This window comes from Podarcis raffonei, chromosome 2 (assembly GCF_027172205.1).
Source record: "Podarcis raffonei isolate rPodRaf1 chromosome 2, rPodRaf1.pri, whole genome shotgun sequence".
Lineage (NCBI taxonomy): Eukaryota > Metazoa > Chordata > Lepidosauria > Squamata > Lacertidae > Podarcis > Podarcis raffonei.
This window is the reverse complement of record NC_070603.1, coordinates 73,611,886-73,629,059: the sequence shown is the minus strand read 5'-3', so window position 1 is coordinate 73,629,059 and position 17,174 is coordinate 73,611,886. Positions and strand designations below refer to the sequence as shown.

The 17,174-nt window shown below is 45.5% G+C and overlaps 2 protein-coding genes across 3 annotated transcripts in view; one reads left to right on the top strand and one right to left on the bottom strand.

The window, feature by feature from the left end:
• The window catches only part of HEMK1 (HemK methyltransferase family member 1), a 55,155-nt gene extending 50,777 nt beyond the window's left edge, over positions 1-4,378 (bottom strand). For both annotated transcript variants that reach the window (XR_008328987.1, XM_053377452.1), the window contains exons 1-2: positions 4,258-4,378; positions 1,960-2,436 (exon numbers count right to left, since the gene is read on the bottom strand). Coding sequence is in view for 1 of the 2 variants with exons in the window: in XM_053377452.1 (XP_053233427.1) it covers positions 1,960-2,211 (252 nt within the window). In the remaining variant the exon portion in view is untranslated. The remainder of the gene's footprint in view (positions 1-1,959; positions 2,437-4,257) is intronic.
• Positions 4,379-6,688: 2,310 nt separating this feature from the next.
• Positions 6,689-14,597, top strand: C2H3orf18 (chromosome 2 C3orf18 homolog). The gene is made up of 5 exons (XM_053377453.1): positions 6,689-6,820; positions 9,466-9,871; positions 10,675-10,700; positions 11,060-11,189; positions 13,372-14,597. The coding sequence occupies exons 2-5, from the start codon at positions 9,638-9,640 to the stop codon at positions 13,441-13,443; spliced, it is 462 nt and encodes a 153-aa protein (XP_053233428.1). The 5' UTR covers positions 6,689-6,820; positions 9,466-9,637; the 3' UTR covers positions 13,444-14,597.
• Positions 14,598-17,174: the final 2,577 nt, after the last annotated feature.

Genomic DNA, 17,174 nt, shown 5'->3' with positions numbered 1-17,174 from the left:
TGATCTGATGCAAAAACAGGGCTGCAATGGTGCAAAAACATGGTTACAAAGCACGGATCCACATGGATCCTCAGGATCTTTGCATTGGGTCACCCCAAATTCACCATCAGATCACATAGCATGTCCATGGCTACAGCCTGCACCAAAAAAATCACGCACCCACTGTTGCCTGGGGCTGCAATGGTGCAAAAACGTGGTTACAAAGCACGGATCCACATGGATCCTCAGGATCTTTGCATTGGGTCACCCCAAATTCACCATCAGATCACACAGCATGTCCATGGCTACAGCCTGCACCAAAAAAATCATGCACCCACTGTTGCCTGGGGCTGCAATGGTGCAAAAACGTGGTTACAAAGCATGGATCCACATGGATCCTCAGGATCTTTGCATTGGGCTACCCCAAACTCACCGTCAAATCACATGTCTGTGGCCGCAGCATGAAGCACAAAAATGATACATCCACTGTTTCATTCAGAATTTTTTTTTCTTGTTTTCCTCCTCTAAAAACTATGTGCGTGTTATGGTCAGGTGCGTGTTATCGAGCGAAAAATACGGTATTTATCTACTTGCACTTTGAGGTGCTTTCGAACTGCTAGATTGGCAGGAGCAGGGACCAAGCAACGGGAGCTCACCCCGTTGCGAGGATTCCCTTCTGATTGGCAAGCCCTAGGCTCTGTGGTTTAGACCACAGCGCCACCCACATTGCTAGACTACAACTCCCACCTTCCCTGACCATTGGCCATGCTGGCTGGGCCTAAAGAGAGCTGAAATCCATCAACCTCTGGAAGGCCATAGAACCCACTAAACTTGATTAATCTGGAAAAACCAACAAGCAGGGAATGAAGGAAAAAGTCCCACAACCATTCACTGGCATACTGCCTCATGAACAAAGGTTCCTAATAGCTATTATGACCAAAAGCTGTTAATAGGCCCATTCTACATGATTTTGTCCCTTTTAAAGTAGCCTCGCATTTAACAACTGTAGCTATGCAGAGGAGCAATTGGGCTGTTTGTTCACAGATGGATTGTTTGTTCACAGAAGTGAACAAGGATGGTGGCTGAGGGGTGGAGTGTTGTGATTTCCCTCCACCATTCTGCCTTGCCATGCAGAAAGACCCTTCCACCAAGACTAGCACGGAAACCAAGCGGGCTGGCACAGAATGAACTAAATGCTCCATCCCTACTTTTTTAGTTCACTTAATGGAAGGCATGTTTATACACTAGACTGCTAAGAGGCTACTAGCGTGCATTTCCATGCTGACCACAGAAGATTTCCACCAATGAAATGCAGGCTACTAATCTCCTATTAAGCTAGAAAGGTTAGCTATTGTTTATTGGTTGCTTAATAGATTGATTAATTATTCATTCATTCCTTTCTCTCTCTTTTTTGCTGGCTAGTAACTGTGTGGGCTCATTTACCAGTCTTGTAAAAAGTCTTCTGAGCAGTCTCTCCCTTTCTGATGGCATAGCAGTAAAAAATCTAAGTCCCCTGCAGTACTTCAAACCAAAAATTATGGGCTTATGAAAATTGGGGCAAACTTAAATGTCAGACATTTTGACCAAATAACATGCTGCCAAACATCCACAGTGGTACAACTTATTTCCAGTTGTGGAACTGTTTAAGCAGTTATTTAGCCATTACAATCTATGGCAAACAGATATAAATAGCAATCCAGAAAAAGCATCAATGATGTAAACAGGATAAACTGTACTTGGATGCTACTGCAAACAGCCGATGTGCTTGGTGAACCTTGATCAGAGCAGAGCAAAGTTATTTAAAAGGAGGTCAAGGCTTAGCCTCTCTGTCTACAAGAAGCACTATTTACTTCATTGGAGAAGCTTGTGATATATTAGAGCGCAGAATTGCTGGCTAGTGAATCAGACATGAGGCAGATCTTCCAACATTCATTTTGGTGCTCTGCACAGACAACCACTATTTTACCCACATCACTTAACTGTTTTTGCTCCCAGGACATGAGAAACTATATATTCGGAAGATGCCTGTGCTTCGGGGATCTCATTCACTTCAAACACGCCTTGCCAGTAGTTGACCAAGTCAGCAGCTGTAACCACACCTGCCTTATAACAGAAATACTTTCTTAGCAGTCTGTGACAGGGATTTAGATTGGAGCCTTTGGCAGGACTCTTCCCAAGATGAGGGAACAAACTCAAAAGCTTCCTGTACAAAGAGCTAGTAAGAACTTTCATGGCTCCAGAAGGTTATGGTTTCCAAGAATGAGAACAGGCGCAACTTTTTATAGGCCACCAAAGTACACCACGAGTCTCTAACACCAGCAGTCTGGTTTCAGAAAATATATCAACACAGGACACTCCAGTCTCATCAGTGCTTATACAGCAGAATGTCAACAGGAGATTCCATGTGTCCTCTTGTCCTTGCAGAGCACACAGGTGACTCATTCATCCAGTAGTAACCTAGAGAAAAAGAGACAACCAAAGGAAATCATCTCAAATTCAGGATAAGCTCACTTACCATTTAGGCTGAAGTAATTTTTAAAGAGGTCATTACAGACACAGCATAAATGATGAACTCATATGACACATGAAAATGAAGAAGGCATAATGCATTTCACTTTCCATAATTGTGATTCTAACCACATTTGAATAAAATTAAGCAGTACTGAAACTGCCCAGATTTGCTTTTCACTAACACTCAAGCTACAGGCTAGTTCACATTCAGGAGGGTGCTAGTATGCTCATGTCCTGTTTGTGGGTTTCCAAAGCGCATCTTATTGACCACTGGGGGAACTGAATGCAAACTACAAGGGCTCTTGTTCAGGTGTTACATAATTCCTACACACCTTGTTTGTCACACATATACTATACACCAAGGGTACACAGACTATAAGCTTGTGGGATCTGGTTTTTTACTTGAACTCTGAGATATACCAACCGGAGCTTAGCACAAAAGACTCAGAATGAAAGAACTCTGAGCCCAGGAATTTGTTTTGAGTAGCAGAATGGAATGGAACTCACAATATACAACTATGTCCTCTGTGGCTTCTCAAATAATTCAGAGAGCTACCAGTAGGTCTGGATCTTTCTTCTGCTAATCCCAGCTATATACATGATGCAATAGTGATATTGTCAATTATGGCTTCCCAACACAGTTATGCAGAGTATGTTTCTTGTGTGTGATTGACTTGACTACATGTGGATTTCCTTTTAACAGTGCCTTCTGTGATCTGTGGCCTGGGGCATTCATCCTAAATGTTTACATAGGAGATTAGGCCCAATAAAATGAATCTAAGTGAGGTGTGGGTTCCACCATCCGCAGTGGTAGGACTGATATTTGGCCAGCTTTAGACTGATTAGACTATAAAATATATAAAAAAACACCTTTTTTAATTCATGCTTGACCAGTTCACAAATTGCCCACATAGGGAAAAAATTATAATGGACAGCTGATGCAGGCAACAAAGCATAGGAATATAGAATGGGAGGTGCGGACAAAAAGAGCCAAGGCTCCTCTATAATAAAGCATATAAAAGGTATCTGTGCTATTTTGCATTTTTAAAAATGTCTTCCTGTCATGATCCAAGCAGATCAGAATGTTATCCCTTTTCTCCAAATAATCAGGAAGTAGCCACAGACAATGGGAGTTGACAAAATAGTCTGAAATAGTTGAAAGTAGTATGATACAGCTGTTTCCTATAACACACACACACGACAGGAACTTGTACACATAGATGATAGTGGAATAAGCACAAATGCCTCTGGCAACAATCCCTGCCTCCATCATCCCATCACCTTCTTCTGTGAAGATACTATCCTCTGTGAGCAGTGTCACATACAGTCAACAGGAGAAATAGGAACTTCCTTTCCCATAGTATTCCAAGCCCAGTAGGGCGCTCCTACGCATGCCTGCATGAGTTTAACGGGATTTACTTCTAGGTTAGTGTGCAAACCTTATGCTGCAAACGACTGCAGTTTAAAATACATTATTCGTTGGGTGGAAGAAGGCGAAACCATTTTGAGCTAAACCTTCACACAGCCGTTTCCGCCGCCCGATCAATGCAGCTGAACAGCAGATAGATGAAGTCAGAGAGAAATTCTGAATAAAGCGCGGGAACGAAGCTTGGCTTAAGAACGGTTTCCTATTTAAAGACGGGGAGAAGGAGGGAGACCAATTCGCAGATCCTTCCTTCCAAGTGAGAAGCCTTTCGGAAGGCTTTTATGGACACGTACATTATAACAAAATGTGGCGACAATGAGATATTTTGTTCCTTTATTTACCTGCAAATTGACAAAGCACCAATGCAACTACCGCGCTTCTTTCCCAAGAGCAGGAGGCGAGACTCTTACGCAAATTACGAGACTGGCAAGCGACGCGCTTCCGGTTGGGGCCGCAAGCAACACGGCCTTACTCGCTAACAGCGACGGCGGCGCACAGTTCCGCCTGAAAGGGAAAGCCTCAAAGCGTCAATTTTCCGTAAAAGGCAGAGCGAACGAGGCAAGGGGGACCCCGCATGGAAGCCTTAGCCCATTGCAGCAGTTCCACAGAAGTGGCTGCGGCAGAAAACTGTGCACTAAAGAGAGAAATAGAATCTTCCTTGCAAGTTCACTTGGAAGGAAGTCCTGCAGTGTTCAGTGTTTCTTAGGATTTAAGCCTTAAATTTAGCACGGGGGCGGGTTGGGGTGGTGGGAGAGAAAGCCTGATTGTGTTCATGGGGCTTCTTTCCAAACAACTGCGTATAAGATAGCCCACAGGTGCTGTTCTGCTGTTGTCTCAGCATCTGTCTCTTTCTGGAGACAATGGAGGAGTGTGTCAGGGACTGGCTGGAGGAAGAGGAGTATGGGGAGGCATCCGCCAGGGAACCCCCAAGGGGAGCCCAGGAGGCGGAAGGCTCAGAGCCAGGAGATCAGTGGTGGGACACTGAGGAGAGGACAAAGGGAGAAGATTGGGAAGAAGTGCCGAATGCCAAAGGGGAAACAGGGTTTAGTGAGCAGGGAGAGCCTGTGCCAGAGAGTAGTTCACATTCAGCAGCTGAAGCAGAGGAGGGGAGTGAGGAGGCTGCTGAAGAATCCCAGGAATCTGTCCTGCTTCAACAAGCTCCCCTCCCCCATCTCCCAGAACAAGCAGAATAATGAGGAGGGAAGGACAGAGACCAGAGGTATGCACACGCAATTTGAGATTGCTGGGGAAGAGCCTTAGAGAGGCATGGAAGACAGGGACCTTCAGTCCTGGCAACTGCTCCATAGGGGCATAGTTTGCTGAGATCACTAGGTCGAGTTGTGTGTTTGTTTCCTTGAATAAAGAGATAATGGAGATCTGCTTCCTTTATTACTGACCTGTGTCTGACTCCAACCCTGATAGAGTGTGCCTTTGTGAGTGAAGTCAAACTGTTGTAAGGTTACAGCGCCTGCTGTGGCAGTAGAGACCAATACAGGAGATAGTTATATATATTGTAGCTGGGGCAGATGAAGGTGTCAGATTGTGCTGCTACAGATGCATCATGGTGTTTCTTCTCTCTGCGCTCCTCCCAGTGGTCATTCCCCTTTGGCCACTGCTGTGGATTCACAACCTGACTGTTTCCAGGTACTGCAGGGATTCCCAAATGGCAGGGTTGATGTTGCTAGCCTTCATGTCACATTTACATACATCTTTGTAATCCAGAGTTGGTCTGCCAGCAGGCCTGATGCCTGAAGCCAGCCCCCTGTAGGGGAACCTTTGGGATCCTGTCATCTTCCATTCTGTGGACATGACCAGCGTAGATATCTGCAAACACGCTGGGAATGTGGGATTGAGAGAGCACTTTTTCTTTGATATTCTGTCCTAAGTATATTTAATTTGGGAACTGTTAACTATTTCATAATACTACTAATAATAATCACATACTGGTTTTCATAAAAATATCTAGAAAAACAAATGCAGGTTAGTAGCATCACTTTGCTAACTGAACTGGGCCTCAAGCCACTTTCTTGTCACCCTCGTTGGGGTCTCAAAGGTAGAGGTTTGTCAATAAATAAATAACTGAAGTGGTTTTGATAATGGACTGCATGCATGCTGAGTGGAAGCGCAGATCCAGCAGGGGGGTTCAGACAACAATGAGTGCTGCGTTTTGGGTGGGGAGGAAGCCTCCCACTCCCAACATTTGATGTCTTGCAAGAGAAAACTGTAAGAATCATGAGATGGAGCCTCTGAGCATGGGCAGAGCACTCACCTCTCAAAGGCAGTTAAAACAACAGCAAATGTATTGTTGCACACATTAAAGAACCCGCCCGCCACGCCCCCCCCCCCAATTCCACACATAGGCGTTTTCTTCATTGCTTTATTGTTAGGGAATTCGAGGATGGGTTGGAAGGCGCGCAGGCGGTAAAATACAGTCCTGCTGAGTAGGCAGTCTGACTAGTCGAGGACCACTTTGCACCAGACGATGGATTTGCCCCGACCAAGGGCACAGCGATAAGGGGCAGCTGCCGAGAAGAAAAACCCTAGTAGAGTTTTCACCGGCTCAAGCGACTGCTCCCTCGCCCTGCCGGGCACGCGAGCTTCCTTCAGCCGACCGCGAGACGCGCCCGGATCCAGGCTTCTCGCCGTTCATCTCCAGGGCTCGCATTGCAGCCCATCTCTTCGCGGTGGCATCTCCTCGCTGTGAGTGACATTCCGGCCGGCCAATCCCGAGCCACAGCGCTGTCCTCTACTGGCCAATCCCAGGGAGAAGGGGAGATCAAAGCGGAGCATCAAGAGGGCCGGTGACAGGAGGGAGGGAGGAAGGGCTTCACCCAGCATCTCGGGAAAAACAATGGCAAGTAAGACCATGGCAGCAGCAGCAGCAGCTCCTGCTTTCCTGTGCAGGTAATCCGAATAGCAGCAAAGCCCCCGGAGCCACCCAGTCTCCCAGCAACCAGAGCGATGTGCTGAGGTCCCCAGCCTAGGCGGCCATTGCATGGGAAGCGGAGAGGGGGGCAAGAGTCTTCCACGTCCAGCACAAGCGCCCCTGGCTGGTCCTCATCTCTTTGCCCTCCTCGCCAGGGCCACTCTCACAAGTTGCAGACGGGGCTCCGCCAGAGTGTCAAAAGAAGGGGGCGGGGGGGCTAACGTCTCCCTCCCTCTTTGGCCTCCGCGATCCTGGGCTGGGCGGGGGGCTGCATTCCCAACCCAGGCAGGTCAGCGTCTCCGGGACTTGCAAGGGACCTGGGTCCTCCTTGCCCGGCGATCGCCTCCGTAAGTGCTGGTGTCATCACCATGGTTTTGTTTAGGCTGCTGCTAACGGGGCCCGGCACGGCCACGCGCGCCCGGCAGGGAGCGAGGAGGTCGGCGCTGATCTCTTAAGCAGGCCACGGAGATGGGTGGAGGCGGTCGGGAGGAGCGCCAGGCCAGCCAGCCACCCCAGGAAAAAAACCCCAAAATCATTCTCGGTTCCCTGACATCCATTATGTGTTGTACCTTTTCCTCGAAGGCTTCCTTTCGCTGTCCTGGTCTGTCACGTTGGGAATTGGGGAAGTGGGACGGGGAGCTGGATTTAGTTCAGAAGTGGCTGGGAACCGACTCATCCCTTGCAATAAGCAGAGCTCTGCCCGGACAAAGTTTCTCTTTGACTCTCTTTCTCTCTCTCTCAGTGCTTAAGCGCACTTCCATGCAAGGCCCCAGCCAAGCAGGCAATTCTTCTTGAGGTTCAACAGGGCCTTTGGGAATAGGGGTAAATAGCTCCCCACCCACCTCCACCCAAAAAAACCAGGCTGGTCTTGTATAACAATGATAACCAATCTTGGGAAATGAAAATCCATTTGCATGTTTGAGCCACACAGTTCTCACTGCAGAGCAATTAAATAAGTGAATGAAAAGTCGGGGTGGAGTTTGCTTTAGAAAATAGACTTCTATATAAAAAAGTGTCCCAATGTTCTTTCCTGGTTTCCTTCATTCTCATGAGCATGCTCCTCTCCTGGGAAAAGAAGGACACCTGAAGTGATGGGGAAAGAGTCCTAACCACATACGAACTATGATGGGTGAGGTTCAAAGTGGTTAGGGCTGCTTAGGGATGGGATGTTGTGGTCACTGTTGAAAGTTCTTTGAAAATGTCAGCTCTGATGACAACTCAGCTGTAGCAATATTAAGGCAAAAATAGTGTCTGGTTAAAAACAACAACCCTCAAGGGCAGTGGCGTAGTGTGGGTTGTCAGCACCCGGGGCAAGGCAAGTAATTTGCGCCCCTAACCCGTGGATTTGCGCCCCCTAACCCTAACCCCCAGATGTTGCGCCCGGTGCGGCCGGCCCCCCCTGCACCCCCCACGCTACACCACTGCTCAAGGGTTAAAATAAAACTGAGTCTGCTGCAATGCGCTGCACATTTACGAGAGAGTAAGTCCAACTGAACACAGTGGGACTGCTGAATAAACATGCATAGCACCTGAATGCTGGCATATATGTGCAGGGTGAGTTTCTAGTTTTCTCATTTAAAAGAAAAGCATGGTGTGGCAGGAGGAGGAAATGTAAAAAAGGGGGCAAGTGCATTCTAGGAGTTGGAAGAGAAGAAAGGTTTAATCATTAGGAACTTTTAGCAAAGGGAAAAAAGGCATTTCAATGGCATTTTTTTTAAAAAAATGTAGTAATAAATACTATGGAGTGCCCAGGGATAAAATATAACTGCAGTCTTATGCCCACTACCTCCTGTTGGGAGAAGATGCCATTGAACTCAGTGAGACTTGCATATGAGTAAAGATGCCTAGGGTTGTACAGTCATTCTCTTAAAATTCAAGAATTCATGCTCTTTCATTAAAACTAACTTAGCAACAAAAGGAAGTGCTTCACACAATGCATGCATGTAGTTTGTTTTTCGAACTTAACATCACAGGATATTGTTATAGTGAGAATATGTTTAAATGACTTGATTCAATTCAGGAGAACCGATCTGTTGTTAACTAAGTTTCATTGCCAAAAGTGCAGTAGTAAGGATTAATAACAGGCATGGGATATTGCTATTGAGTCTTGCCTTGAAGGCACCTCAAGTACTGTGCCCTTGTTGCTTGTCCACACTCAAGTCCACTCACATGATACTTCTGTAGGTCACCTGACTAGGCCATGTGAGATTCCAGAAGGTCAGCTGGCCACCTGGGGAGTTACTTGATACTCAGCTAAACTTATTTCTACTTTATTGACTCACATCTATGTTTATAGCACATGCCACCATCCAGAAGGCTTGAGCTGAGTAACTATAGTATAGCCTTCCTAACAAAACAGAATGTGCAAATTAAAAGAGGAATTCATTGAGACTAGCTTCTGGGGAGATGTGCCTAGGATTGCAGTGTTAGTGTTTTAAGGTGGTTAAGAGTTTGGTTCAGATTTCAGCTCAACCATGAATGAACTGGGCTGGTCTTAGGCAGCTCTCCCTCCTCAGCTCTTCATCTATAATATGGTCCTAAGAATACCAGTCTAATTTATAGGGTTGCTGTAAGGATCCCTTGGAAGGTAACGACTGATTTATCCTTTCCCCTTTATTGCTAGAGATTAGCCAATAGGACTTCAGAAGAGCAAGGGAAGAAAATGCAAGGAAAGAGCTTTCCCATCAGGCTTCTTGACTGAAGAGGCAAGGAAATGCACTTTGCAGCAGAAAAGTAAGAACTTGGTTGTTCAAGACGTCAACCAAGGAGAAGACAACCAAAAGCTCTGGCCCAAAATGAATTATAGCACATCCACTGCGAACACTTTGTACCACAGTGGCACTCGCACTTCCGAGCCAGACCATGGGATGACTGTGGACGGGGCTGGATCAGAAACTGCTACGCTGACCCCTGAAACCAGCAGCTTTAACAGCACCAAAATTCCAGATGTGGCTGGCAATGGTTCTGGCATGGGGACCATGCTGCTGTCCTTCGGCATCATCACTGTGATTGGGTTGGCTGTTGCTATGGTAAGACGGTGTCTACCATGTGGTTCCTACGGGAGGGCTGCAGATTGCTTAGTTCAGGAGCTCCACTATAATATTTCAAGTAGGGTACAAATATGCCTAAGACTGGGCCAGTCCTTGGGTGCCAGTCTACCTTGATCATATATCAGCTTAAATGGCATGGCTTTTCACCGAAGGACCCTGGGAATTATTTTCTCATTTGGGTGTTTAAAATCCTCTGTTGGAGATCCCAAGACGCCCCCTCTCTCCAAAAGCACAGAACTGCCATTTCCTAGGAAAAGGGAATAATTATTAAGTCTAGCTATAGGGTTGGCTTCAGAGAGGAAGTGCAAGCCAGTGCATGTCTACTCAGAAGTAAGTCATGTTGCGCTCAATGGGGCTTGCTCCAAGGTAAGCATGTGTATAGGGTTGCAGGCTAAGGTTGCAACCCCATTCATATTTTCCTGAGAATAAGGCCCGTTGAACACAGTGTGACTTAATTTTCAGTGCAACCCTTGGAAGTAAGCTGCAATCCAATATGGGCTTATTTGGGAGTGAGGTTTCCTTCTGATTATGCATGTCTAGGATTGCTCTCTTAGTTACTGAGTTACCTCTTACTGAGGTAAAGTAAACTGGGTTTCCAACTAGTTCTTCCTAGTATGCATGAGTGTACATGAATGCCCCAATCCTACACCTGCTTTCCTAGGAGTAAGCCCCATTGCACTCAATGTAATTTTGCACTCCAAAGAGTATACAGTACTTGTTTTTCCTAGGAATTGGTGTGAAAAGGTTTCTCCAGTACTTACAACAACTTTCTGCTTTTCTAGGTTTTATATATCAGGAAGAGAAAACGGTAAGTGCTCCTTGCTGTTGGTAAAGCAATGTTTAGAGACTGATTCTTTCTGTATTTGAAAATCTCCTGTAATTACCTCTGCACTTAGGCAGCAGATACTGAACCAAGCCAAAGATTGTACCATTAAAGCAATCTTATACATGCCTCCTCAGAAATAAGTCCCATTGAGTTCAATGAGATTATTCTCCCAAGTACATACGTATAGGATTTCAGCCTAAATGCAACTTTGGTGATGTGGTCCCTGCTCAGAGTACTTAAATTCTAAACGGTTGCTGAGCAAAAACTGGAACGTTGATGTTCCTGCGCAGTCCAATAACTTCACAGTGGTGGAATTTTCACTGTCTGTTTCCCCTCTGTAGACTAGAGAAGTTGCGACATCAGCTCATGCCCATGTACAACTTTGATCCTGCTGAAGAACAGGATGAGCTGGAACAAGAGCTGTTGGAGCATGGCAGAGATGCTGCTTCTTTGCAGGCTTCACAGAATAAGGTAACCCCCCCCCCGACCAAGGCATTGATAGTTTGGTATCTTAAAGGGATATTGTGATCATCTCTGCTTGCATGGCTCCAGGCTAGACCCACATCAGGTTAGAAGAAGATTTTCTGTGCTGCTTTTCCTTCTGAAGCCATGACTCTTTCCCCCCTTTTCAAAGTACATATATGGGATTGGAATTTGTGATCAATTTTAGTGCCAAAATTAAAAGGTTTCTGTAAGTGATTATGAAGGATTAGCTGAAGTTATTGCAACAATATGTGTGTGTGCGTGCGCACATACACACAACTTTCTGATTTCAATGGGAGCTGCTTTGAGTAAGTGCACAAAGGATCGCAACCTCTAATGCTAATAAAATGAACTGAGTGGAACCTGAACGCAGGAGACACCTGGAAGATTCATTTGTTCAGCTGAACTGTTTAGATGGTAGTTGTAATGGCCCTATAATCCTTGTCCTAAATGTGTGAAACTGCTTTTATACTGCAGACCAGTGGTTCACATAACCCAGTATTGCCTGCTCTTGACTGGCAGTGGCTCTCCAAGGCTTAAGATACAATTCTTCAGACATAAATTCTTTAAGTTTCTGGGATTGAACCTGGCATCTCATGCATGTAAAGCAGGGGTGACCAGGCCTGCAGGATCTCCTTTGGGGTGTGTGTGTGTGGTTTTGTTGTTTTTTTAAATTACTAGCACTGTGAGGTTCCCCAATGACAGTTGGGTGTAAAATAGTAACTCAGGCCGGCTGGAAGCTCAGCCCAGGAATTTGCGATCAGCACCAGAACCAAACTTGCAAGTTCTTTCACTCAAAAATACATGCCTGGTTCCCCTCCCGCCCCCCTGATAAAAAAAATACTTTGCAGCAACAAAATTTGTGGGAGTAAAGAGTTTTTGTTGTCGTTGTTGCTGATTCACCCTTGAGAATACTAAAACCTTGCTAATCTACTGCAAATAGCCAGCAATCATCCATTAGATCCTGACCTACCTTCTGTCTTCATTTAATGTAAAGCAAGTATTGAAGTCAATATGATACAGAGTGGAACCTATATTGGCTGCAACTCTCAGAGTTCTATAAAAATCATGTGTTAAAAAGTGATGAGGGAGAAACGCTTCACAAATGCTCAGAAGAAATCTTTACTATTGCTCTGCATGCTTCAAATTAAGCTTTTGCATAGAAACAAGTTCCAGAACTGAGCCATGGCTTCCGTAAAGAAGGAGAGGAAAGGAGAAGTGTTAGCTGATCTCACAATGTGTGTTTGTTTTCTCTTCACATTTTCTCTAAAAGCTTAGCCAGCGGGAACAGGAAGATCCGGTATGTTTCTGTGCAGGTGGCGGGAATGGAATAGAGTAGACCCTTCTCTTGTACCTGAACCTATCCTGTAATAGATCAGTAGAGAAATCCTGGTAGCTTTGAGAAAATTGGCTCGTGATCAGAGCGACAAGCTCATGCCAGCAAAAAACCTGTTCACATTCACATTGATAACTAAGGAGATTACGAGCTACTGGTTCAGTGTGATGAAATCAGTTCTGCAATATTATAATTAAAACAAACAAACAAACAAACAAACAAACAAACAAACAGCTTTTGAGGCAGTTTAGCGGGATTTTAAGCCAAAGTGGAACATCCTTAGAAATAGCAAATGGCTCTGGTAGGCTTGGAGCTGCCCCTGGCTATAGGGTGGTAGTGATTGGGTGCCACCAAGTTGGGGTTCTGAAAAGTCAGAGGAGGGTAAGGCTACCTCCTTACCCACCTGGCAGTGCCATCTCCTTGGGTCCCCTTCCTGACAACACTCCAGCGAGGCGGGTACTGCAGGGGCCTCTCCTAGTGTGATTTCCTCCCTATTCCAAGTCCAGGGCCATGACAGTAGCAGTTGCAACACCTGCATTCAATTTTTGCTTCATTTCTCCCTCCCTGCCCACCTGGTGTTTTTCTTCCCCTAACAATATTTGTTTTTGTGGACAACCACTTCCTGCCACCCAGGCCACCAGAGAGCAAGAGATTAGGTGTGTGTTCATTTTTACGATACATGGAATCTGGCTCACTATTACTTCTGTCATAGGATTGCCTATGAGGGCAACATTTTACAGGTCCCAGAGAAGCAAATGAGGGTAAAGTACACACAAACTCCTTCTTAAATCTGTTTCCATCACTGTCTCTTTCTGATTTCTTTTTTTGTTACAGACAAATCAAGGGGTGCTCCAGAGACCTAGTCGCCTTGTGTTCACAGATGTTGCAAACGCCATCAATGCATGAGCAGTGCTTCCTCAGTCCAAGAGGCAGGAGGGTGACACCAGCCAGCTAGCAACTTGCCACGGACAGGGACCATTGATTCCAGCTGGGGTAGAAGGTGCCAGGAACCAATGTGAAGCCTGTCGGGAATCTGTTGCCATCAAGAAGCTACTTCACTCAGAGCTTGATTGGTAATGTCAATACCGAGCTGTGTGTGCTGCAAAGTGCAAGGTTATTTGAGATAAATTGATAAGAACATGCATTGTGACAGGCTAGAGTTAGGAACGAGAGCATCAGTTTCTAAGGCCTTCCTCCATTGGGTTGTTGTCAGCGTATCCTAACATCAGAATCTTGCAGGTTAACCCAATCCACTCCATGCAATAGACTCCCATTCTCAGATATGTGGGTGCATCTTTCTGGCACTGGAAGCCTGGGCAGTTGTCTCTGTTATCTGGACTCAAGCCTATATTATGATGTGCACCTGGTTGTCCCATCTCATGTTTCATGCGCATAAGAGGCTGACCTTAAGCATGAGCACAAGGTCCAGAATTTTCCTTGCGACCTTCTATTAGATTTCTCCAGCCCAGGTACTCTAGCTAGCTCACCTTGAGGACCATTTGCAAGCTGATGCTGTAGGGTGTGGCTTCTAGAAGCTGGGGACTCTCCCATATCAGAAGGGCTACCTCTCATGAGCACTTAACTAAAGGGAGAGTCTTAGAAGTAGGAGCAGCAATATGTAACTCATGGATTTTGAGATGATTTATCCCATCCTACTTCAGCCAAAGACAGTAAGCCTTAGCTGAAGACCTTTGTGTGCACATGCATATTCTTGCATATACTTAATCAGATATGGGTTCATGTCCACACAGAACTGTTAAAAGCCTGATCTGTGTCTGCCACAGGATCTGCATTCAAGGTTCTTTTTGCATTCTTTTGAAAATATTCAAGAACATTACAAGAAAAGCAAAAGGCGCAGGACAGTTTTGTACATTAGGTTCTTGTTCTGACCTGGCTCTGTGTTCCATGCTGAAGATATTCCAAATTTTCTGATAGTTACTAAATCGAATAAATCCTACAATGCAGGCAAACCTCAGTACATGTAAGTTAACACAGTTTTATTTTACACTCCTGGTAGAGTGGGGAGGAGAATGTTGTTATTTATTTATATATATTAAGATAATTTCATAGAATCATAGAATCATAGAATCATAGAGTTGGAAGAGACCACAAGGGCCATCGAGTCCAACCCCCTGCCAAGCAGGAAACACCATCAGAGCACTCCTGACATATGGTTGTCAAGCCTCTGCTTAAAGACCTCCAAAGAAGGAGACTCCACCACACTCCTTGGCAGCAAATTCCACTGTCGAACAGCTCTTACTGTCAGGAAGTTCTTCCTAATGTTTAGGTGGAATCTTCTTTCTTGTAGTTTGGATCCATTGCTCCGTGTCCGCTTCTCTGGAGCAGCAGAAAACAACCTTTCTCCCTCCTCTATGTGACATCCTTTTATATATTTGAACATGGCTATCATATCACCCCTTAACCTCCTCTTCTCCAGGCTAAACATGCCCAGCTCCCTTAGCCGTTCCTCATAAGGCATCGTTTCCAGGCCTTTGACCATTTTGGTTGCCCTCCTCTGGACACGTTCCAGTTTGTCAATGTCCTTCTTGAACTGTGGTGCCCAGAACTGGACACAGTACTCCAGGTGAGGTCTGACCAGAGCAGAATACAGTGGCACTATTACTTCCCTTGATCTAGATGCGATACTCCTATTGATGCAGCCCAGAATTGCATTGGCTTTTTTAGCTGCCGCGTCACACTGTTGGCTCATGTCAAGTTTGTGGTCAACCAAGACTCCTAGATCCTTTTCACATGTAGTGCTCTCAAGCCAGGTGTCACCCATCTTGTATTTGTGCCTCTCATTTTTTTTGCCCAAGTGCAATACTTTACATTTCTCCCTGTTAAAATTCATCTTGTTTGTTTTGGCCCAGTTCTCTAATCTGTCAAGGTCGTTTTGAAGTGTGTTCCTGTCCTCTGGGGTGTTAGCCACCCCTCCCAGTTTGGTGTCATCTGCAAATTTGATCAGGATGCCCTTGAGTCCATCATCCAAGTCGTTGATAAAGATGTTGAATAAGACCGGGCCCAAGACAGAACCCTGTGGCACCCCACTAGTCACTCTTCTCCAGGATGAAGAGGAACCATTGATGAGCACCCTTTGGGTTCGGTCAGTCAGCCAGTTACAATCCACTGAGTGGTAGCATAGTCAAGACCGCATTTTACCAGCTTCTTTACAAGAATATCATGGGGCACCTTGTCAAATGCCTTGCTGAAATCAAGGTAGGCTACATCCACTGCGTTCCCTTCATCTACCAGGCTTGTAATTCTGTCAAAAAACGAGATCAGGTTAGTCCGACATGACTTATTTTTCAGAAATCCATGCTGACTATTGGTGATCACAGCATTCCTTTCCAGGTGCTCACAGACTGTTTGCTTAATGATCTGCTCCAGAATCTTCCCTGGTATTGATGTCAGACTGACTGGGCGGTAATTATTTGGGTCCTCTCTTTTCCCCTTTTTGAAAATAGGGACAACATTTGCCCTCCTCCAGTCTGCCGGGACTTCGCCTGTTCTCCAGGAATTCTCAAAGATGACTGCCAGTGGTTCTGAAATCACATCTGCCAGTTCTTTTAATACTCTTGGATGCAGTTCATCTGGCCCTGGAGACTTGAATACATCTAAACTAGCCAAGTATTCTTGTACTATCTCCTTAGTTATTCTGGGCTGTGTTTCCTCTGCTGAATCATTTGCTCCAAATTCTTCAGGTCGGGCATTGTTTTCTTTATCGGAGAAGACTGAGGCAAAGAAGGCATTGAGGAGTTCAGCCCTTTCTGTGTCCCCTGTTTGCATTTCACCATCTTCTCCTCTGAGTGACCCCACTGTTTCTTTGTTCTTCCTTTTGCTACGAACATACCCATAAAAGCCTTTTTTGTTGCTTTTAACCTCTCTAGCAAGCCTGAGTTCATTCTGTGCTTTAGCTTTTCTGACTTTGTGTCTACACGTGCTGGCTATTTGTTTGAATTCCTCTTTGGTGGTTTCCCCCCTTTTCCATTTTTTGTACACATCCTTTTTTAATCTTAACTCAGTTAAAAGTTCTTTAGATAGCCACCCTGGCTTCTTTAGGCACCTTCCATGTTTCCGTCTCATTGGTATTGCCTGAAGTTGTGCTTTTACTATCTCCCTCTTAACAAACTCCCAGCCATCATGAACTCCCTTTCCTTTTAGTATTACTGTCCATGGGATCTCACCCAGCACTTCCCTAAGTTTTATGAAGTCGGCTTTCTTAAAGTCGAGAAATTGAGTCCTAGTATGCTTGGCTGCTCCTTTCCGCTGTATAGTAAACTTCAGAAGAGCATGATCACTCGCGCCTAATGATCCTTCCACTTCTACCCCACTAACCAGGTCATCAACATTGGTTAGGACCAGATCTAAAATGGCTGTTCCTCTTGTAGCTTCTCCCACTTTCTGGACAATGAAGTTGTCTGCAAGGCCAGTGAGGAATCTGTTTGACCTTATGCTCTTGGCTGAGTTTGACATCCAACAAATATCCGGGTAATTGAAGTCCCCCATTACTACTATCTCCCTTCCTTTTGCATGCTTGGCCATCTGTTCCAGGAAGGCATCATCTATGTCCTCCGTTTGGCTTGGGGATCTATAGTAAACTCCCACAATGAGGTCACTGTTATTCTTCTCTCCCTTAA

Excerpts from the sequence above, each read along its gene's own strand:
- C2H3orf18 (XM_053377453.1), top strand. The coding sequence starts at position 9,638 with ATGAATTATAGCACATCCACTGCGAACACTTTGTACCACAGTGGCACT. Across the intron at positions 10,701-11,059 it reads TATATCAGGAAGAGAAAACG|ACTAGAGAAGTTGCGACATC; the intron begins GTAAGTGCTCCT and ends TCCCCTCTGTAG. Across the intron at positions 11,190-13,371 it reads TGCAGGCTTCACAGAATAAG|ACAAATCAAGGGGTGCTCCA; the intron begins GTAACCCCCCCC and ends TTTTTGTTACAG.